General features: G+C 37.2%; 1 protein-coding gene across 6 annotated transcripts; it reads right to left on the minus strand.

The window, feature by feature from the left end:
• Window positions 1–1120: 1120 nt before the first annotated feature.
• On the minus strand, window positions 1121–23903 carry sky (GTPase-activating protein skywalker). 6 transcript variants are annotated; one of them, XM_065307730.1, is made up of 10 exons: window positions 23387–23903; window positions 11691–11815; window positions 6249–6395; window positions 5693–5854; window positions 5109–5309; window positions 4411–4440; window positions 3098–3184; window positions 1771–1929; window positions 1473–1693; window positions 1121–1402 (listed from the first exon to the last, which is right to left on the minus strand). In XM_065307730.1, exons 1-10 carry the CDS (start codon window positions 23901–23903, stop codon window positions 1255–1257), a joined length of 1797 nt encoding a protein of 598 aa, XP_065163802.1. In that variant the 3' UTR covers window positions 1121–1254. The 6 variants fall into 6 exon arrangements, with proteins under 6 accessions (XP_065163802.1, XP_065163797.1, XP_065163798.1 ...); XM_065307725.1 differs by lacking the exons at window positions 3098–3184; window positions 4411–4440 and adding an exon at window positions 3470–3604 and having other exon boundaries at window positions 6249–6392; XM_065307726.1 differs by lacking the exon at window positions 4411–4440.
• Window positions 23904–24613: the final 710 nt, after the last annotated feature.

Genomic DNA, 24613 nt, shown 5'->3' on the forward strand with positions numbered 1-24613 from the left:
AATAAATTGGAAAAACATTGATAAAACAGAAACTTAATTAAATACACGATTAATAATATAAAAGAAAGCCAACGCTCAGCGTTTATAACAACTTGTTTTCCGCCATGGTGGAAGACAACGAATCGTGCAAACGCCGGCAACCAATCGAACATTCCTGATTTACAAGTGGGTGATTGGTTGCCTACATTAAAATGAAAACAATATTTATATTCGTCGTCTTCATTTAGGGCGGAAAACATTTCTGTGAATAATGTACATATAACAATGCGATTCACGACTCATTCTTAGAAAATTATTATGTACACTTAAATATAATTTATAGTTTTTTTTGTTACACGAGGATAACAAGAATTAAAATTGTAAAAGTATTTCGACTAGAATCTAGTGTGTCATTTGCATAATTCTTCTGCCTTTCAGATTTTCCCATGAAAAAAATCGGTCGTCTCATTCACATTGCCACGTGTCAAACTTCATAGTCATATTAAAAAAAAACACGTGCCGATAGACGCTTGCAACGTCCACCGAACGCAATAAACTTTCAAACGCGTGCAAAACATATCGCGCACTCATCAAACTCTCATAAGTTTAAACAATCAATAAAGCCTCAGGTATAAATAACAAGCACTGGTATATGTTGGCTTTGGAATGAGAGAATTCCTTTCTCCGGTATCCGCCCTTACGTAGTTCAATATTTCACATTTGCTTTTGATTTCGTTAGTATTATGTTTCTTTTCTTTTTCTTTGTTAGCATGGCTTTCGTGGCATAGTTGATTGCCTACGGCATATCTTGCTATATTCTTAGTTTCCTTGCAGCCATTTTGTTTTTAGTTTAGTTTCGAGTTAAAGCTTTCAATTTCTTCCTCACTTACAATTGCCATTTGCAGAGACATTACGAGATTATCCAGCCTGTTCGCATTTTGCATTGCAGCACAAACAAAATAAAATCGCTCGTTACACATTTCTGCATGGATATATAAATAGCTATAGTATATGTTATTATTTTCATATTCGTTACTATTTAGCACGTCATAGATGCATCTAGCTACTCGTTGCACTACTCTACCGTCTCCTACACGAATGATACAAGTGACGAGGCGCGTCAAGAGGACAACATCCTTCCCGCCTGTCCGCAAAGAGTTTGATGTACGAAGAATGGTGCTCCAGGCGCAGGTGTGTAATGTTAGGTCGTGTGTCAAGTGTGTATTTATGCGGGTGTGGGATGCGTCGATGAAGTTCGACTCGTTGTGTGCACGTCTACATTTGTTCGGCGGCGAAGCCGTAAACTTCCAACACGCGAATCTCAAAATCGCCGGTCTTACACAGCGGCGGATTATTGAAGGTCTGGCAGCGGTCCGTTTTGCCATAGCGGATGTTTTCGTCCATCCATATTGCTTGACCCTCACTACAATAATAAATCAAATTATAGTATATGAAAATATATAGTTGTAGATTTAGTTAAGATTGCAACATACCCGCCGCCAATGGTGATCATCTTAGAATCCGCAGCCATAAACAACTCAGCCGCATGTCCCAGAGTATTCTCGCCCTCCATGCCTACCCAAGGATATTTCGCTCGTTCGGGATACAAGGAAAACAAGAATGTCTCCCCTGTACCAAAGTACGCCTGGCGGTTTCCGCGATCGTCTTTTAGATTGCGTTCGCCCCATTTCGACGAACAGTATGCTCCAAAAATCTAAAAATACATAAATATTTAGTAAGTATTTAATAAATTAAAAAAAAAAACACTTTTTTTTATAAATCTGCACTTACTTCATTATTGATAGTCTTGATCATCAACAGCGTCGGTTCGTGTTGTTCCACGCGCACGTAGAACGTCGTCAGTGAGCAGCCATGCTCCTCAGTAGTATACAGCAGAATGGGTTGGTACATGGTGATCCGTACAGGTAGCCATGACCACAACGCCAACAGCTAGAGAACCATAGAACATGCGTACCCGTGAGCGAAATTTGTCGTCATTCAATGTGTTCAAATGCAAAATGGCGTATACGCCTGGTAAGCAGCCACATTCACATGATACAAAAACAACTAAATAAATTCTACTTTCATGCACAAATCATTACTACACTACTGGACAAAAACAAAACATAGCATATAAATTAACTTAAAATCGGCACAATCACAAAACGCAAAATATAAACGATTATCGTTAATTAAAGTTATGCGGCGAGTAAGGTCGTGCGGGACGTGCAGGTGTGCGCGTCGACGATGAAAAGCGCCACAGGCGAAGACAAACAACGAGGTTTAATCATAATTAAACTGGTTTAAATGGTAAGCAAAGCGGCGAACGTACGATTTCAACGAGATCTCCAACAAAACAAATGTACGAATAAAAATAATACATACTGCAACAGGTAGGATTGGATGCATACTAACTCTTTGTACGGCGAGCGCATGCTTGGTAGCGTTTATCTTAGTCTAAAAAAGCAAAAGAAAGAAGAAAGAAAAAAAAAACAATATAAGCACAAAATCAAGAAATAAAAAATGCGCAATATGCGTATAAATCGATTATAATAATATGTATGCAGAATAATAACAAGCAATATTGAAATGAATCAGGATGAATAAAAAATTGCGATAATGTGCCTCAGCAGCGGTCGCAGACGTCACCAGCGATACGGAAAGCCGCGCGCCGCGTGACCTACGCGAATACCAATGATCCAACGCAGGAGACGACAACAAAGAGATGAATAAAAAAATCACAATAAACATGCGCGAAGAAAGAAAAAAAGTGAACGCACTCTCGACGCGTCGCGCGCGTCTGACGCTGAGTGCTAGACGATAAAAATTAACGCCATGATGCGATGCGCGTCTCGCACGTCCACTTCAGGGCGTTAATATGCGTCCTGCGTCATCGTGCAAAAACGCAAATTTTAACCAAAGTACAACGCGTTGAGTGGTGTGTACAAGGAAAACTAATTTCACAATGCAGGGACGAGAAAGAAAATAGCGCATTTATATCGCAAAATAAAAGCATTTCTATGTTCTTATATACAGGGTACACAAAAAACAGAAACTAAGAAAAGAATTTGAACATTGTTTACGCCTGTAAATGGTGTTTATGCATCAGATAACTTACGTCCTGACTATCTAATATTTGCGAACGTATGTTCTGCACAGGATAAACACCGACGGCCACCGTGCGCGGCCCGGGCGTATGCTCGCCCTGTCGGAGGATAATCACAAGCAGCAGAAGGACAAACATTAGAAACGCCGTTAGTACAGTACATTATAGAGATTAGACAAACACCACCAATGTACAAAAAAAAAATGGTTGAATGTGGAATGACGTCACAAGCAGTCGGCACGCAAAACGTATAGAATTACAAATTACAAGATACAACTTGATATAAAAGAGAGCAATGCGTTGTTATCCCCAAGTCCCGAGTCAATATTAGTTCGTCGCACCCAAGGCAGTGAGAGAGCGAAAAAAAAAACTAGATAAACGTACGTCTTGTTGTGGGTCAATATTTAACAACAACGTCGATGCTAATTCGCTATTGTTAGTAATAACATCGACAGAGCGAAGCACGAACGTGGCACCGTCTTCGTTGACAACATCGCCTTCTAGGTCAGTTGGGATTCGCTATAATTGGTAACGACAAGCAAGTGCTTGGTGGTTAGTTTTTCATGTGGTAAGCGTTATTCGAGAGACCCAAGGCATGAAAATCAATATGAGCGTAATAGCACTGTTTAGTCGCGGCTGTTGAGAGACTTTGAAAAGCATTTTTTCATTGAAAGCAAACCCAGCAGGAATGCAAGAATACCCCAATAAATAAAAAGAGAAAAAATTCCAAACGAACAAATCATGACTCATGACAACAAAAGCAAATATGGTACAATGAGACATCTTGTGATATATATTTTTTACGAATTTCAATTAAATCACGCACACTGTGGTTTCATTGCCTCTGTTGATCAACAACAACTATTTGCGTTATATTTAAACAAATCGATTTGTTATTCGTTTCCTTCAGAGGCGCGCGACGACGCGCTGGCGACAGCACCGCGCGGAGAGAAGTTATTTCAGGTTCAGCTGCGGAAAATTCAATGTTAGTCCGACCGAAATACAAATGAAAACACCTTTCGTTGCCAAAAAATAAAAAAGCGTCCGCGGAATGCGCCCGAGATGCATATTATTTACAACAAAAACGCCGCGAATCTCACCGCTAAATACGTAAACAAATAAAATTATAATTGGCTCAAAATATTAGATGACTATTAATAGAGAGTAAAAAACAAGACAATATAGATTTGCACGCAACGCGATAATATAGTTGTTGTATCAACAAGTGAAATCAGTGAGCGTGATTTTCGAAATCAAATGATGCATGGTTAAGATGAAAGCGCAACGTCTGAGCAACGAGCGATCAAATAAACCAATACAATTACCATTTCATTGTAAATCTCTTCGGACACCTTCTGAAAATTTAAAAACCAAATTTTTTGCTAAAGCATACTTTGCTGTACAAATTAATGTGAAAGAAATGAGAAATGGCGAAGAAGTTGATGAAAAAATAACAAAACCAAAAACTTAATTTTGTAACTTTTTCTACATGATACAAGAATGATTATATCAACAAAATGTAAAAGTATGAAATACTACCATCACCAATATTTGAAAATAGAAAAAAAGAGTCGCCGAAAAACGTAAAATCAAGAGCAACAAATTAATTACAAAGAAAATGAATATTTACACGTATCTACAAATTAAAAATGTTCTTTTAATAAAAACAACCCGCAACCCTCTGGCGGCAAGATAATGCAAAATGTGCGCCCACCACCACCATATTTTCGACCAGTTTCCAAACGCATCGGCAGGATTAAGCTATTAACAATGTCGACGCGTGCGCCTCGCTCGATTAACTTTTATTGCCTTTTATTATACCATTCATTGCCATATTTACGTTTGCGCGTCGTATCCAACCACGAACACGAACTGTTCGCTCGGCGCAAACATGATAAAACTACTATCAGCGACGGTAGGTCGATGTATAAAACAATTGACAACTAGTACCATCTAGATGTCAGTACTAGTCACTGATTATCCTGATTGAAAATGACGCTGGAAATGTTTGATAATCACCTACCTCGCGTATCGTTAGCGTGTGCGAAACCATCTGGATGTTGTTCTGGCTCTGGCTGTTGGGCAGATTCTCATTCGACCGCGACCGCACCATCGGCCCCGATCGTATCACAGTCTTGCTCTGCAGTATCATCTCAGTCCGGATGAAGACGCGCGATATGTACGAGGAGCTCAGCCCGCGTATTCCAAACGCCGCCTTCAGCACCTGAAAAATATCCACAAAACAAAAATAGAAATAAAAATAGAAAATCAATACTACACGCATATAAAACAAAGTCGTGTTAGTTACAACATTTATAACTCAAGAACGGATGGACAGATTTTGATGATCTATGATTTTTTAGATACGTTTTGGTCCAGAACAGGAAAATAACTACTAAAATATCAAAAATTATGATTTATAGAGTGTAAAAAAAGGATGAAAATTGATATGAAGTTTCAAGCATAGTTATAGTTAAATAATTGAATCCTAGATGGCGTTAAAGTGCATTATTAGCACTTCTCACTAGATCCAAGAAACAATAATTAATTTAAAATTAAATTAAACTAAAAATTACGGAGACTAGTATATAATAAATAGTGGCCTACTTTGTTTGGTGGTATGGTGATCTCTTTCAAGAATTTGGTGAGCGCAGCGTCAATGCCGTTCTTCTGAATGTCGGCAGACCATTCGGCGCCGCCAGCCGTCGACGTCGACGATGTGTGCTTGTGAAACAGGACTAGGATGGCCATCGCTACTCTATATAATACCTGGAAACATAAACACATCATAATAATTCAATATGCAATTGTGGTTGTCTATATTAACTGCTATTCCGCAGTGTTTTCATACGTAAACACAGGATTTGGCGTCGGGTGTGAATCGAGCAAGTGCGAACGTTCGGCATTTGCCAAGATAACGCGAAAATAGCACACGATTTCATATTAATAGAGAGGAGAAGAGAGCGATCATGTGCTGCTTACTTGGCGGGCATCCGACAATAGTTTATGTAATTTCATTTGTACGCGCACATTGAAATTACACATTACATAAATTGTACGGACAAGAATAGCGCGCACTCATACAGGAAGAGATTGAAAACGGGAAGTCGGTATGAAATCACCTCTCGATTTGGTATCAACCTGCTTTATTTGCATTGCTTACCTTAATACCTTCGTGGAAAAAACAGTCCATGACGCGCACGAGATGCGTAAACGGCAGCCCTTGCAGCACCCACCATATCCAGTCCATGTAGATGCGCTCCACGCGTGAGCTAGGGCATTGTCTCTGGAGGTGCACGGCTGCGGCCTTCTAAAACAAAACGACTGTGTTACGACCACTTGAAAAAGACAAATATTTACAAAAAACAAAGTCGTGTTAGTTACATCACTTATAACTCAAGAACGGCTGCATAGATTTTGATTATCTATGATTTGTTGGATTCGTTTCTGCCCCGAAAGGCAGAATAACTATTAAAATATCAAAAACTCTTACTTAAAGAATGTTAAGTGAATTAAAAAAAAAATGCGATTCTTAGTAAAGAAATTAATATATACTAGATCCTGAACATAAAAATAAAAGTTAATTACTGGGATAATGCCGCGTAAACGCAAGTAAAAACTAAATAAAATTCCTGGCCCAGATTTTAAACTGCCGTTTAAAAAATTCACCAATTTTTAATATTTAGGTATATATTCCGCCAGCAATTACACACAAGGACGAACATTATAATAATTGCATTGTTTTTCTCTACGCAAAAATATGTTAAAAATAAACTTTAAAAAGATTACATTACAATTGATAACATAATAAATGACAAGTGTAGAAAATAGTTTTTGCCACCGCTTAGTAACGTTGCAGCAACTCCACAACATGTGATTATCGCAAATTCGCACACACGTAATACATGTAATTTGCAATTGGAAGTCAGCGGTGGTGGCAGCGCCGGCGTAATTGAACAATCACACGAAATTGTAAATAAATTGTGCGCAGACACTGCTCTTCCACCCCGCCACCATCACCAGCGGCCTGCACCAGCGTGAATAGCTAAATAAAATAAATGTTAGTGAAGGTCGGACGGATTTTTTAATCCGCATAAATTACCAGTAATCTTTGTAAGTCGCGCGATCGTACTAGGTCCGCGCGAACGCGGCGCGGCTATCATCTCCATCAAGAAAACGATGAGCGACGCTCTCAAGTGTTAAAAATGCGACATTAATGCTGCATGAGACATTAAACCATTCACGATCTACCTACGTCCTATTACACTTAACGCACTAATGCACACTTAATCCTGGACGAATGAAAGTCACCGACTCCTCCTCACTTGCCAAAATGTTCAGTTTAACAATGCGAGGATATTGTACGTAGAAGAAGCATGATATGAATACAGAGTAACTAAAGATTAGAGATGCAGTCGTAAAATAAAAATTCAAGCGAGAAAATGGACGTAAAACTGTAAAATTTTATTACAGTTAAAGTTTATTAGCGAAAAAACAATGACTAAAAATTTAAAAATGTCTGTAAGTTTTTAGGACAATGATGGTTGCATATAATAAAGAAAATAACTAGGATTCCTAGCTAATATTATAAATGCAACTGTGGTTTTGTATGTTTGTTAAGGTTTCACGCAAAACCACTTAAAACAATTTCAAGAAATTTTTATATGAAGAAATATGTGATCAAGAAAATGCAGCTAGGTTACTTTTTTTGTAGAAAATATATCTTATTCTGGCTATAAAGAAAAGTTGCGTTAGTTACACCATATAGAACTCAAAAAAGTCATCTCCACCCAGAATAGTAGATTAATTATTAAAATATCAAAAATTATAACTTACAGGGTATTAAAAAAGAGATGAACGTTGGTATAGATATTAAATCATAATTATAGCTAAATAATTGAATCCGAGATGGCGCGAAAGTAAATTACAAACATGTCTAAAATCTTTAAATTAAAATTTCCATCTTATTTACAAAATCCACACATAATAGGTCCACAAGCAACAAGAAAACGCTTAATTAGTTGGACAACTTTTTATTGAAATTTACCAGAATACGAGCGAAAGCTAATAAAATATTAAACTGCAATGCTCTAGTGATTATGTCAACTAAACTTAGTACAAATTCAAGATGGCCTCCATTATAAATTTCAATTTAAAATGCATTCAAACGACGTTTTGTATATGAACATCTCGCCGAGCTTCATTAACACGCTTGGAGCGCTGGTATCGCGTTTATTGTGTTTACTGGATTATACTAATTGTAACTGCAAACAACAAACGCGCACCAGCCTCGGCGTCAAGTCCAACTCCCAAGACCAAAAACACAACATCCACACACATACAAGCTTAATCGTATCAAATCAGTAAGCCACTAAGTAAGTACCCGACTAACTCAGTTACTCACTTACTGAAACACACAAGAAGCATTCGCTCCATGCGCTCCTGCTGCTCATAACCGCCTCGTTGGGGTTCGGCTTCCCTGTCGAGGAGCAAAATACAATACGGATGACAACAGTATGTGCGCTCGAGTGCAAATCACGACCACGAATATACCGCACACAAACAAGCGACGCGTCGAGTGCCGGCGACTAAAACGAATCGAGATAGGCGAGAGATTGTTGTGCGCAACGCGCACTCAACACACGGCTTACACATTACGTACGCTCTGCTCTCAGTGTACTCGTATATGCGCAGTGCATTCACCCTGATTAATTTTTTAAAACAAACTCACCGCAGAGCAGAAACAATCGATGCGGCTTGTTGCGCGCTGGCGGCCTTGAGGCGGCCGATTTCGTATTTACTCACGGATGCAACAGTGCACACACGAACGCAAAAGCTGCAAAAACAACAGCTACATTCATTAAATTAACGAAATGGATGACGGCTACGCTGAAACAATGAGACGGAATGCAACAGACCGCAACAAGAGAATTTATTCGGTTTATATTTAACTCAATGAAACTCATATCCCTGGAGTGCACAAGTCAATTGAAACTTTTCACAACAAATCGATTAATTAAAATTTCAAAAAAATCAAAGCATAATACTTGAAATTTCATATCAATACAATATTTGTTTCTCATTTACACCTATGTCTCTACAGAAAAATTCAAATCAAACCGATTAACATTGACCTATTAAAGTATTCGATAATTTACACTAATTTTAAACAAAAATAGCATCATAATAACTAGTCCACATCGTTCCGTGTATATTTTTACAAACACACACAATTTAATTGTGCCCACCGTCAAGGCCATGCGGCGCACGACTTGTAAGTATCATATTTTTCGTCTCCACAGAGAGCACATGCTACCCGATTCGCACGTAACAAAAACGTGCATGTTATCAAAACGTAATTACACGATTAGATCACACAACCGGCTGGCTGGGCGACGCAAATTCATGTAAGCACACGAAACGCGCCCGGCGTGCGCTATGCAACAATCGCAACCGGCGCGAATAATTAACAACGCACGTGATGTCTGACGTCGCCGTTCATTCACATAACACACACTCAACGCTGCTGACATTACAAGCGCACACACTTTCATTATAAGCTCGCGTCACGATTTATAAGTTAGTAATCATTTTACTATCAAACTAATTGCGAACGTCATATCGAACGAAAAATATCGAACGTAATTCGCACTTAATACATTTCAATTGTTTTGTTTGGGTTTTTAGATTTTGTTGTGATCATACGCGCTTTTTTTTACGCTTTGTTTAGTTGCGATTGTGTAATCACAAGTTGGTTTAAACTATTCGCCGCGCGCTCGGGGAACATAGAGACGTGGTGACGATAACCTCACCGTTATCGCTATCTACTTCACACAAACGTGCAATAAAAATTGTCGAAAAAATCATGTGTTTGTCAAGTGCGAGAGATGCACACACGGCGACTATTTATAGACATTGTTGTATGAGCGCGAAATGTTAATGTTTGATTTAACAACAAATAAAGAAAATAATCCACACAAACATTTCACCAACATTCAAGTTTAGTGGGCGATAAATTACCAACCGAACGGTTCAATTAATAGTTGGTTTTGATACATTGCAAACATAGAGTAAATTTAATGTTTAATATAAATGTGTACATGATTTGTAATCAGTGTTTGTTTGTTTTGAGTGGGTTATGTTTTTATACTTGCGATAACGGTAGACACACATCGTGAAATCAATAATAATATAATTCGATTAGGCGTGATAAATCTGCCACTGGGTATTTAATTCATCAATAAATATTATGTAGGTAATAATTCATATTTTGTAAGGTAATAATATTAATGAATATAATTTTTATATAGGTACTGTAGGATTGAACGGCTAATATTCGAGAGCCTTTCGGACGAAAGAGAACACTTCAAGTGCATTAGGGCTATAAAGACGAGACGCCATTTTTGAACCAGTTATCATTTAGAAGTTTTAGACGTCGGGTGTGCGGGAGTTGTTCCAAGATTTAACTGACTTTATTTTGTATAATTTTGATATTTTTGCCGATTTTACTGTTCTACATATTCATGTTCATTAAATTATTATCATCTAACTGCCAAAAGTCCACTTTATTATTATTTGTATTAACATTCCTACAGTACCTACATAAAAATACTTATTTGTATCTGAAAAACAATTTTTACAGATTTTATCAATTTTTAATTTGTTAGATTTATCTCCGCACCGAATACAAAATTAATATTAAACAACGGAAATTTTTTTCTGATAAGGAAAATTTATAATAAACTAGCTTTTGCACACGACTTCGTCCCGGTAGTGTTTAATAAAAATGTAATTAGTTTTTACTCTCTTGTTCTAGACATAGTATGTGTCAATTCTATCAATAAGATTCGCAATTTTATTTTAAAGAAATTAATTATATAAAGAATTGCTAATAATGCACTACAGCGCGCCATCTCGGATTCAACTATTTAACTATAACTATGATTGAATCTGAATGCCAACTTTTATCCTATAGAAAAGACTATCTTTAGGGGTTTCCCAACAATTTTTCAAATTTTTCTCGCAGTAAAAACATCCTAAGACTTCAACGAACATTAAAAACAAGAATTGGCCAAATTGATCTAGGCGTTGTTGAGTTACGCGCTTACCAACAGATTTTGCGATTCATTTTTATATTATCGATATTGTGTACTTTTTCGGGTGGTTGTGGAATCAGAGTAGGTATGCAACTGGTTCGCGAGTAATTTCAATTCGCATATAAGGTAAATACCTTTCCTGTCACGTGAAATCAGATGAATTTCAATGTTATTTAGAGCCTATTACTAAGCGACTGAATGTTTTCGAGTGGGACTACACATAAAAAGAGTACTTTTGCATTGCACCTTGCAAGGCTGTATAAGCAACTATTATCGCAACATGAGAAATTAATTTCTCATTCTCTATGATACGATATATTTGCAAATGCAACAAATTTAGAATTTTAGTAGATATTCAAGTTTCTAGAAATAAACTATTTCGGGATAAACGTTTTAAATTTAATTTTGAGTATTACCTAATTATCATATATTAACAACAAAAATGTATTAAATTATGATAACAAGTAAATTAGTGATTAGTTATGTATAAAAATGAGACTGACACTTACCACGTGCTTTTTGCAAATCTGCATCACAGTCTTCCACGTCACCTCATGAAGAGACTTTGTCTGCGTAATAAACTGCTTCTTTTTAGATGACACCAGACTCGTTATGCAATGGTAGCACTCCTCCTCTGCAAAAAACAAAACAAACACATCAGTCAAAAATCACTCGAAATGCCACACATATATTTAATTTTAGAATGCCATATAGCGATGCCATTACACCAATCATGGTCCAGATTTTTTACGATCGTAAATATTCCATCAAAACCTAAACTTTAATCGAAGCATAACATATTTCCTACAATAACATGATATGTAATTATAGAGTGTTTCATAGAAATCATAGAAACTGTAAATAATTCAAACGATTGCAGTATGGATTCCCATTCACATAGATTTATGTGTTTGGCAACACCGAAAATCTATTTTTTTCCTATGCTTGCTAGTAGCGTAGCTTTGTTGAAAATCATCGTTTTCATTGCATGAAACCAAAACAAAGGCAGTGTGTTTCTGATACACGCGTCATATGAAAACTGAACACACTGCCATTGCCATTCGCCGACCGAAAAGCTTGAGCTTTCACAACGTGCCGCTCCGCCGCGGAATGGAAACAGTCAACACGAAGCAGCGGACGGACACGCGAGTGGTTTATATATTTTGGCCGTGCGCCAAATTAATAATGTAAAAATGAGCAAAGTGTGCGATTCCGGAGCGCGTATTTGAATTTTCCACTTTTCGTGGATTATATCCACGACGATTCAAGATGTTGAAAGTGCGACTTAAAGACTCATGCGTCTGTTTGCGTTTCGTTAATGTTATTACTTCCTCACAATTACCCAGTGAATAAACGCCGTATGTGAAACGGCCGCTTTGTGGCTTGACTAATCGACCGGATAGTATTAACGCAATTTCTAGAAACATCGAAAACATTTCATTAAAAATAAAAATTAATTCGAAAATAACATCGCGCCTTTCAAACAAAATTTAGATATACCAAGGACATAAATATTATTGTTATTTATCAAGGAGCTGACAAACAAATGTCAATCTGCAAATCAACAATTTAAATTAATCTAGAATATTTTAAATAACTGAAAATAAAAATTGATAATATTTTAACACAAATAGCTAGAAAACGGCGAGAGAAGTACATCCACCGTAAAAATATTATATTTACCAACACAAACCTTAAAAAAATTATATAAGTACCTTTTAAATAGTATATACCACTATTATCATGTCTTCCCAACTTGATAAATAGTGATGTGAACAATTTATATGATTAAATTAAACATCTACCGCCATCTAACAAATATTCACGGAACAATAAACAGGTGAAAATTAAAACTTAATTTCTAATAATAGTACAGTCATTTGGTGCTAAAAACGTGGTTGCTTGGAAAATAGTGCGGGATTGTTGAAAATTGGTATTCATATAGATTTCGAGGTGCTCTTTACGAATTTCAACTTTGCCACCTCGTATCTTGTTCGCTCGAGCCACCATCTTGGAAAAATGGTGTCAAAAACAGTTTTTGACCATACCTCCTTTCCGACTCATTTTACGATAAACATATCTATATAATAAATTAAACTAGAGAAAATTTCCTATAATTTATGTAAGTACCTTTTCATGTAAAATTAATAGTTTTAGCGTACGGGCGCCACAAAGTCTACTTCAACATTCGTTTTGTCAAAAACTCATTTCCAGGTCATCATGACTGCTATTTTTGCTTGCTATGATTTGAGGGTGCTCCTGCACCCCCTCGCTTGTTTGAAACTTTTGCCGGCCGAGTTTACTTTTGTTTCATTATTTCTTCATTGAGTCATTATTTGATATTTATTGTTCTGAATAGTCGTGTTGTTTGCAGTTTTGATGCCATGGTTGATAACGTAAATTGTTTTCTTTTGTAAAACTCCATTGCAAGATAGTGAAGTGATTGAGCATTAAAAGAAAGGATAATAAGGGTAAACTTTTAGAGGGATTGAGATCGGTAGTTGTTCACGAGATATGTCGGAAACGATATAATAATGAGAAACTAATCATTGAGTTTAAAAAAGGAAGTGTTGTCACGACTTTTCAACCACAACTGCGATCCACGTGCCCAACATTCTCATTTAAAGATAATTGTTTTTTGTACGCTGCTGAAATAACAGCAGAATTTATAGCGAAATAAAAACGGACGCATTTGAGTGATCGAAATATTGTGTATAGCGTACATAAATTATCGATGAAAACACTATTTCAGAACGTCCTAGAGCACGTAATGATGATTGGGGTAGAGCGATTGTTGAATGCCTCGAGCGTGTTTATGATTTGGTCGCAGCCAATGCACAGTATCACAATTCGTGCATGTTATCGGCGAAGATGTAGATCTTCTTATTCTTTTAACGGCACTATCAATGTGTTCAAACATACAACATATTTGCTAAAACCAGAAAAAGGAAAAATTTTGCAACAAATCTATTCAACCAAAAGCATGATCAAACAGCGGCAGATCACATATTATTCTTACACGCTTTTTGTGGCTGTGATACAACATCTGCACTATTTCATCAAGGAAAATTAAAATGTATTAATGTACATTCGTTCAGAACTTATCACCAAGTTAAGTAGTAGTATTGGAATGAACTAAATGCAGAACAATGGGGATGAAAAAGAAACAAGAATGGGCTAATTCCTGTCACCACACTTGAGCCCCCAGCCCCCGAAACATTGTTAAAACTAATATCTTGCAAATGCAAAAAGGGATGTCAGAAAGCCTGCGGCTTTAGAAAGACTGGAATGAAGTGCTCCGTTATCTGAACAAATTGCAGTGGTACCTGTGACAATTCGCAAGTTCCATCACAAGATAGCGATGAAGAGGAAGAAACGATTACCGTTTTTGAGCACACGTACGATGAACTCGAGAACCAAGATTGCATTGAAAACGATAATCCCATCACGGATAGTATGGAAGAAATTTTTCCCTGTGATATTTCGATCGGTCCTGAAGACAATTAACGCAGAACACTTGATCTATCGCGAAGAGCGTATCGGAAGACAATCCATTAAATTTTGGATTAGTGCGTGTGGATTAGGCCTACTGAGGAAACCACGATAAAAAAACAAACGCGCCACGTACTCTACCTCATGGTGGTGTGGAAATGAGTTTTGGCAAAATTAATGTTGAAGTAGATTTTGCGGCGCCCGTACGCTAAAACTATTAATTTTACAAGAAAAGGTACTTACATAAATTATAGGAAAATTTCTCTAGTTTAATTTATTATATAGATATATTTATCGTAAAATGAGTCGGACAGGAGATATGGTCAAAAACTGTTTTTGACACCATTTTTCCAAGATGGTGGCTCGAGCGAACAAGATACGAGGTGGCAAAGTTGAAATTCGTAAAGAGCACCTCGAAATCTATATGAATACCAATTTTCAACAATCCCGCACTATTTTCCAAGCAAAACTACCAAATGACTGGGCTATAAGTTCCCGATAAAAATAGTTATCAGGAAGCTAATAACTAAAATGTAAAATATTTGTTAAATAAATATTTCCCAAAATAATCGATTAGACCACTCTAAACTATATTTCTAGGCAACTTTACGACTCAACATTTCCACATCTAAACTTGGCACTCACGCTGTGTGCAAATAAAATTATGAACAATCGCATTGCACCCGTGTGCGCCTTACAAACAGTTCGTAGTATCGCACGCGCATTTGACTCCCGAACCTAATTACTCATGCACACATTTTGGCAAAGCACGAGCGCAAATTGCTATGGTCAAATGCACGCCACCGCAAGTAGCACGCACTTTGTTTGCTCTACAAGTGTGCACCGAGAATGCGACAACGGCGGTGGCGGCGATAATAAGACGCAAAAAACAAATCAAACCATAAACACACACACAGCGCTTAATGAATGCTCGCATGCAAGACGCCGGCCAAGAGACTTCGCAAACAATAGACATAAATTAAAAGCGTTCATTAACAATGGATCTCGCGCTAGCAATAATTCATACTTAGATAAACACACGACTCGTGTTTAGGAAGTTTGGATCGGATGTGCGCGCATCGCGGGCGAGTTTGATTCGGTTGAAACTTGTTTGTGCAAAAACTGGCTCTGGATGGATTACTAGTCACTACAGCACATAATATGTGCACTGTGTGTGGGTATTAATAAAGCCACAAATAGTTTTCGCGTCGTGCGCTTGCGAATCATGCGAGATGAGAGATGTGCGGTGAAAAAAAAAAGATATAATTTGCACTCGGAAAAAAGCACGCGCGCCGCTGCGGGTTATTTTTAGCCACGCCGAAAAGCGTCCTCGGCAGCGCGGCATCCCAATCCCAAGTTAAGTTGGAATTCGTGTTTGGTGAATTACACACTCTCGCACGTAGGTACGAGTATGTAAGTAGGTTCATACCGAAACGCAAGCACGCATCATAATGCATAGTCATCATCATCGGGCATCACCCACGATGTGATTACATCAGGCATCATACGAGGGTAATCACAATTCGCCGTTCCGCATGAACAGCAACCGCACATCCGCCAACATAACCTATAATTGATCCTTGATCTTCAACATTTTTTTTTAATTTTATTGATTTTTTTAATTGTAATTTTAAGAAAAACTATTAAAATTTCCACAAATTCTTTACGAAAATTATGAAAATATAGCGATTATGAGTTTAATAAACTTTAATTACTTAATTCAATTACATGTCATTGAATTTGGCAAGAAATTGACTAAAATAATGACTCAAAATAAGTAAATAAGCAAAGATGACACACGTGAAATATGAAAATGACATAAAATGAGTCCTGCTTGTGCGAGTATAGCGCACATAATATTTTGGCGTGCAAAACACGCTAAACTTGGCATTCCATGTTGACATTCGTTATTAGTCCGTGCATCATCGCCATGTGCTCGTATTTTTAAACCGCGCCGTACTCACTACATGTGCGTATACACGAACACCTACCATACGAGTGAGTACAAACACCGAGTTGTTGGTCCACTTGTTATTTAATTTCGGCACAATGTAGAGAAAATCCCAGGCGGTATTAATTTGCCAAAAAATCGTTTAAAAAACCGCAGAATGTTTTTGCCAAGTACATAATTCACATGAGACAATGCAAACGTTGTAATTATCTATCGCCAGCACGTAAAATATTTACTGCCCAATACAAACACAAATAATTATTCAGTAATAAATTATTCAATATTGTGCGCTTGCATTAATTCATTATTCTTTAATAGCGGTGGCTGTAAGACTGTTATCTTATTTAAATTGTGCTAATTTTAGGCAGTGTATCAACGACGAAACGCGCAATCTGTCAATGTGTGTACCTTGCGTCGTAAAAAGCTTACAATGTTCCAGAGTGTTCGATAAGCGCCGCGTTTGCGACGAACGTGATTTGAGACAAAAGTATGTGCGGTGCGTGCTTGTCAGGCCAGGCAGCTGCATCTCGCAGGTAGTAAGTAGCGAATTAAAGTCATGTGCGGACCACACGGAATTGTTTTTTAGTTTAACAATGCGTCACAAGTTTTTCTACCTTTTCTTGGTAGTCTCTTTCAAAAGTCCCATGTTTTAGTATTATTTTTTTATCAATATTTCTATTATAAACGAAACAATATAAAAATGCAAGCACTTTAGCGCCATCACAGTTTGTATTATATAACTATAACTATAATATATAATATTACTAGCTTTTGCCCGCGATTTCGTCCCGGGAGTGTTTAATAAAAATGTAATTCGTTTTTACTCCCTTGTTCTAGACATAGTATGTGTCAATTCTATCAATAAGAATCGCAATTTTATTTTAAAGAAATTAATTATATAAAGAATTGCTAATAATGCACATCAGCGCGCCATCTCGGATTCAACTATTTAACTATAACTATGATTGGATCTTAATGCCAATTTTTATCCTATAGAAAAGAGCTGTCTTTAGGGTCTTCCCGGCAATTATTCGAATTTTTCTCGCCGTAAGAACCATCCTTGGACTTAAACAAACATTTTTTAAAAATAATTAAACAAATTGGCCGAAGCGTTGTTGAGTTATGCGCTTTCCAACAAATTTTATTTTTCAACGTTTATGCTTTGCACATCTTTTGTTTCCGGAAACCACATGAGTCAAGCCATTTTTATGCAGTGACACTCAATAGAAACCTAAAATAAATCTATTTTTACTATGTAAATACCCAATAAAACAAATTAACAAAATGAACATCAACAGTATCATGCTGTTGTAGCTGATATCAAATATTGAACAGTGGCCTTCAAAAATATTCTGTGTACATAGTTTATCATCAATACTGATGTTAGTACATGCAAAATAAATAATAAACAAGTACCTACGGAATATTTTCTTCCTACACATAAAAAAGCACACACAAAAAATAAAACCGAAAGTGAATGACGACAGAAAAAAAAAACTAAACCGATAATATCCTGAGCGCTGTGCTCTCAGTGAATTTATTCCAGACGAATGCAGGTTGATTCGACGCCTAATTGTTAATCGATCGTCAAGTCATTATGATTCACATCAGTGCCTGAATACCAACCGCGTCATGTTGGATATCATTTCGAGCAAAGTACAAACACGAGCGTCAAAAAGCAAAAAAAGCGTAAGATATAGCGATACCGATCTCTAAAGAAATAAAAATCATCAGTTAATTCTATTAGCTCCATTTATACCTACCAAACAGATACTGAATTGGTTCTCAATAGGAATATAATTGTTTTTAGAACTAACATGACGATGAATAAACACAATACCGGCTTATAAAGCTTGATCAAGCATGACATTGATTTTGCATCGTCGCCTGTTCAATCAAGTTTACACGATTAGTAACGCTTACAGTCATATTAATATTAATACATAAATTTACTAAATATTGCACAACTCTCTTCGGTGATTACAAGTTGTAATTCCATATAATTTAAGTATAATCTAGAAAGAAATATTTTACAATGTGTAAAATGAGTCATTAACGAAATTCCTGCTTTTCGACCGTAAACATAATTTCACACATTCGTATGACGTAATTTTAAATGTTTCAGATATTAGTATCATATTTATGGATGTCTCCATTATGATGATAAATAAATATAGCGAAATTGTATGTTAATGAATTATTACATGTTTCATTGCAAAATTAAATGATTACCAATTACCATAAAAATAATGTAAACATAAATGCATAATTGGCATTTTACGTAGTAATTATTATTCAACATACCTGGATATTTTTAAACTGGAAACAATTAAATTGAGCATAAGATACGCGTACTCGCGCGAATTGAGCTATTTCGCAAGCACTTGCCCAATGTGTGTTGATAATAAACTTTATTAATTTAACGTGTTTTGTTGAAGGAAAAGAAATGAAAAGCACTTTTTCTAATGCCAATTTAAACAAACTGAATAAACACTACAAATTCCAAAGAAATTGAAAACGTAATCGCTTGTTATTACATACCTACTAGATATTTCCACATGTTTATATTACTACACATTTATAAACAAGTCGGTAAATATTTGCTCTTTCATTCACGAGAAGAACTAATTTCCTTACAGTGTGATAAGTTATGATACGTTGGTGAAATTAAAATTAGATACTTTTTATGACTTTCCAGTTCATGTCGTAAAAAAAATTACGTCCACACCTTGTCACTTCATGTAAACGCTACTTTCCGCTCACAATTTGCTTAATTACGCATAGATGACGAACGCCAGCGCGCTTTCCGTATGATTAATTATCGATAGAAACATTTCAATTTCTTCGTTCTCGTCGCGTTTCTCCGAAACCACCTCTCGGCCTGCGCTTGGTTTCTAGCGTGAGTAAGAGACCTAATTTTCAGAAAATTTCAAGGTGAACTAATTGTTAAATCGTAAAATATAAAAATACGATGCCTGAAAATTTAGAATTTAAATTCTTAGGACATTAGTTTCCTGTTTACTGGTTTAGATTTATGCAAAGACGCAACGTGCGCAGTATTTTTCGATGACACACGTGACACAGTTTTGTGTCATCAAATAATTTCCACAGAAAGTAAACAACATTCTCACATTATATACCTACCACAAAAATTGCATATTTAAATATATCATTTTCCGGTGTTTTAGTAACATTACCAATGATTATCAACAAAATTAAGTACACTTAAGTATACTTACTTCCTAATATTGCAAAAATATGTTTTAATAGTAAGCCAGAAAATAAATTTATAAATTTTTAGAGACTTAAAATGTTAATTAATATAATAAGTACGAATGTAAGTATGTTTGTTTATTTTTCTACTTCCAACTTTAATGAGTCAGTTTTTCCACGCAAAAAATGGTACTTTGAATAAAGTACTTTACTCACAGGCAATATTCACTTGACGGAGCTTATGCCTGTGCATTTGCCTACGGTGCAGCACAAGACCATATAAAATGCCATACATTTTTACATTTTTTCATGTTTCGTGTTTAAAGTACAACTTTTTGTGTCTAAAAACCGCGGAAAAAACTGCCGTTTTAAATTAAATGGAATTAGAAAAATGCATTATTTTTACTTCCCATGTTTTTAAATCAAAATTGACACATCGACTGATTCAGCCCATAATACGCATAAAAAAAAAGAAAATAATTAGTTTAACCCCTTTTATATTAAAATAAACGCGTACAAAATTATAGAAGCTACTTCCTTATAAACACCGCTGGAAAAAACCAATCGTACAATACCTCGGCGTCAACCTCATAAAATCAATACGAGTTTAATATTTATCATTCATGCAGAGCGCATACATACATAAATGTTTGATGAAAAATCCATATTATACGAATAGTATACCCAGACCAAAACCTAATAATTGTATAGTAGTAAAACCTTCCCATTACGCCATTATTACGTAACAATAGTACCTACACACACCGAAAACATTTTCGTACACCTGCATTACTGCACGTACTATGTTCTCTTTATTGATGACCCACCATTCACTGATTGAATATTTAATGTTCGTAATAAAAAGCGCCGAGTCTTTTGATAACGTCGTGCGCGCTGCTATCGTGCTCATGTTTGTTTTCAAATTTTAATTGAAATCATTAAATATTATACTGACATTATTCGCATCGCTGGCGTTACGAAATGTTCACTAGTCGCATTGCGCGGTCAGACACAACAAACATAAACAAACTCTCAATGGACACACACTCACTCTCATTATATATACGCACATTAAACTTAATAACAACTTTGAGCAATTTATGTTTGTTATTCCACTATAATGAAAACTTTGTAATTAAATGTCGTCGCGCTGCAGCTTGGATCCGTTTCAATCAAGATTAAGTGTGGATAATAAATGGCTAAAATTAGGTTTACGAGAAAGTTTAAAACATTTGGCGAAAATCTACGAATAAAATTTACTAGGTAACCGGTAACCAGAGCCAATAATTTAAATGTATTTTGGTGCAAACATTTAACCGTGTTTTACGGCGTATTTTTTTTCTATTAACACGAACGAGTTATTGAAAATTTCTTCAATGTTCGCTCCGCGTTTGATTTCGTTAGTGTGCTTTATTTTTCAACAAGTCGTGCTTGGCTAAGTTCAAGAAAGCATGCAATCCAAGTGCACGCGCAATGCAGTGCGGTGAAAGTTTTACATCTCGATTGCACTCTTTAATCGGCGATGGATGCAAAAGTCGCAATGCAATTTGTGCACCGAGCAAGACCATACAACTAGTGACGGGCGGTGTAAAGCGTTTCGGATTTAATAAGCGCCGCTTACTTGCCATGCCGCGTGTAATTACTCGTCTTGTCTTTTATCTTCGCATCGGCAGCGAATCGCGAATGCCATTTCAATCAGAAAGATCAGATTTTTCGCCGAGTGTTAACATGCAGGAAACGATTGATTTAAGCACGTCTTCCTTCTTTCAATGACATTGATAAATTATGACGTACGCATGTTTTCAATGTAAAAATATGTTATTACTCATTGTTCCACTTGAAAAGTGAAAATAACAATTAAATAAATCAAAATTTAGTGTTAACACCACATTCTCGGTATTCAAGAAGCCTCCAAATGACAAAACAAGTAATAAACGTAAAAAACAAGTAATAAAACTAATTATGAATCGCGTTCCCGTCATGCATCCAGTCAGCAAGATCTACGAAAAACACGAATGAGGCGGCGGCATCGCATTACACCCGCCTCGCATGCAATGAAACAATGCCGCTAATCATTCGTCAATTGCAACAGCACACCGCCCGACGCGCTAACGCGCAGTCTGTACAAACAAACGACGCACAAACATCCCGATAAAAATATGCCACCGCGTTAAACCGCACATACACACTCAACATACGAAAATTAGGTTCGACATTGCAATGTGCTCGCATCAACAGGTTGCATCCTGGAATATTGATGATTCAAGATTGGAAAATTCCAAAACACAACCAATCGAAAAGCCGAAAATAAAAATTTCAAGAGTGACATACGCAACATCTTCACCAATAAATTCAAGTGTCATTAACTTTATTATCGCGCCATTGAAACCTTAATAGTATAACAAAACATGATTTAACGCCTTAATCAGCATTGTGTGCGCGCGCTGACGGCCCAATAAACGCGGAACATTGAAACATTGGACGTGCATGTGCCGAGAAATGATGCGCTATCGCTGTCTTCCTGATGTCAATAACTAATAACAACACTGATAACGATGCCAACGTGTTAACCATTGTTCGGAAACATTTATTATATGATGCCTGGCTTTTTTCGAGCGGCCAACATGAGAGGGAATTCGATAGCGCGCGCGCGCGCGGTGCATTTTCCAGCCGGAATAATTGTTTACATATTCTAGCTGTGGTAAAGCATTTGTTTACACAAAGCCCTGAGGAATGCCAATAGTAAAAGAGTTTAATTATAGCAAAGTCAATTACAACCTCAACTTGAAATTAAATATCTAGGAACATAAATATATTAAAAGATAGCTGAAATATTTAAATTCTATTGTATCCTTATCTTCTATAATATAAAAATGAATCGCAAAAATGGTTGGTAAGAGCATAACTCAACAACGCCTAGACCAATTTGCCCAATTCTTTTTTTAAATGTTCGTTAATGTCCAAGGATGGTTTTTACGACGAGAAAAATTCGAATAATTGCCGGGAAAACCCAAAAAACTGCCTTTTTCTATAAGATAAAAGTTGGCATTAAGATTAAATCATAGTATAGTTAAATAGTTGAATTCGAGATGGCGCGTTAAAGTGCATTATTAGCCATTCTTTAAATTAATTTCTTTAAAATAAAATAGCGAATCTTATTGAGAGAATTGACCCATACTATATCAAGAACAAGAGAGAAAAACGAATTACATTTTGATTAAACACAACCGGAACGAAATCGCAGGCAAAAGCTAGTTTTTAAATAAATACCCTAAGAATTAACCTGTCGAACATTCTGGAAAATATAATGCAGGTTACGCATTACGGCGCAGTTCTTGCAAGATGAAACAAGTTGAAACATGTTTCAGCATAGATTTGATTAGAAATTTGCAGAAAAGTACCAAAGTAATCACCTGATATATACAGGGTGTATTTTTACGAAGATAATTATGATATAAGGAGTAAATTCATATCTCCTCCTCGTGCTATCAATCAAATATTTACAATATTGAAAGATAACATCAAATAAAAATCAAATGTGCAACTCACCACTTAAATAATGCAGAAGCAGCGCACAAATGGGATAAATACTCGGACTGTAGACGATGTCCGGACACGCATAGCCCAAGACGGAAACAACGCGATCAGCAATACTACTGCCCTTCTGTGTAAGATGATAACTGTGGCAGTGCCCAGGTTCCACAAAGGGTGGCAGACTGATAGGCCGGTCCGGCAGTTCCGTCGAGCCAAACACCTGCGTCACCATATCCCAATAAAACCCATCGGCCATATCGCTCTTGCTGTTGTGATGCTGCAGACACAACGCGGACCATAGCTCACGGCGCACCGGGTGATCAGCCGGCCAGGCATTCGTACGTAACAGCATCTTCACCTCTGTGTTCTTGCCTTGTGTCAGCAACGTCTGCACCTCGGCGGCGGTTCTTAATGGTTTACCGGCGGAAGCAGGCGATGCCGGTGCTAACTGCGGCACTCGAGCTACATCCACGTGCGGCGAAAACGCCGGGTGTTCAGCCTCGTGCTCCATGACCGACGGCATCGTCGGCATGTCACCACTTGCAGGTCTCCCCCTGGGCGCGCCTCAAATAGCAAACGCGTCGTAGTTCTTGTGGTGAGTGTGAAGAGTCGCGTTGCGTCGGACACGGCGTCCACACGCCCCTGCTTATGTCAAATCTTGAAACATGATTAAACCTGTGCAGGAAGAAATGTACGTTAGTTGCGTAAGTCTCAACATTTTTAGATCTACTGTTTGCATTCTTGGGTTAAACTAGTTGACACAACACAGCACACCGAATACAAAATTGAATGTAATTGACTGCCAGGCGTTGTGAAGTGATTTTTGGTTGTGTATACTCACGTCGATCGAATGGATTAATAATGACGAGTGTGTCCGATGTTCGCAAACGACTGCATTTGCACGGCACGTATCACTACCACAGAGTTCCGCCAAAATTCCACGCGCACAAGCGAAGGGTTACTCCGGCACGGCCGCGGCACGCGCACGTCGATAATCCCACTGCGCGCCGCTGGTCAACGAATCTTGGGTTGTACACTCGCGCGTCGCCCGGTCGTATTTACCAACATCGACGATATAATACGCGTTTTGATTGTAGTCGCCCTTGCGCGCTGCGCGCCTTTGGTGCCTCTTTTTTTTTTGGTTCAGCTTCTTGTCGGGCGCACGGTTCTCAGCTGGCGGCCGGACCCGTCGTACTTGCGATACTGATTCGCGGCGAGTCTAGGAGAGCCTGACGAGGAGAC

Source organism: Atheta coriaria, unplaced genomic scaffold (genome assembly GCF_025399875.1).
Source record: "Atheta coriaria isolate IRGN ID8LTWV9N9 unplaced genomic scaffold, Caltech_Dcor_3.1 hic_scaffold_7_pilon, whole genome shotgun sequence".
Classification (NCBI taxonomy): Eukaryota; Metazoa; Arthropoda; class Insecta; order Coleoptera; family Staphylinidae; genus Dalotia; species Dalotia coriaria.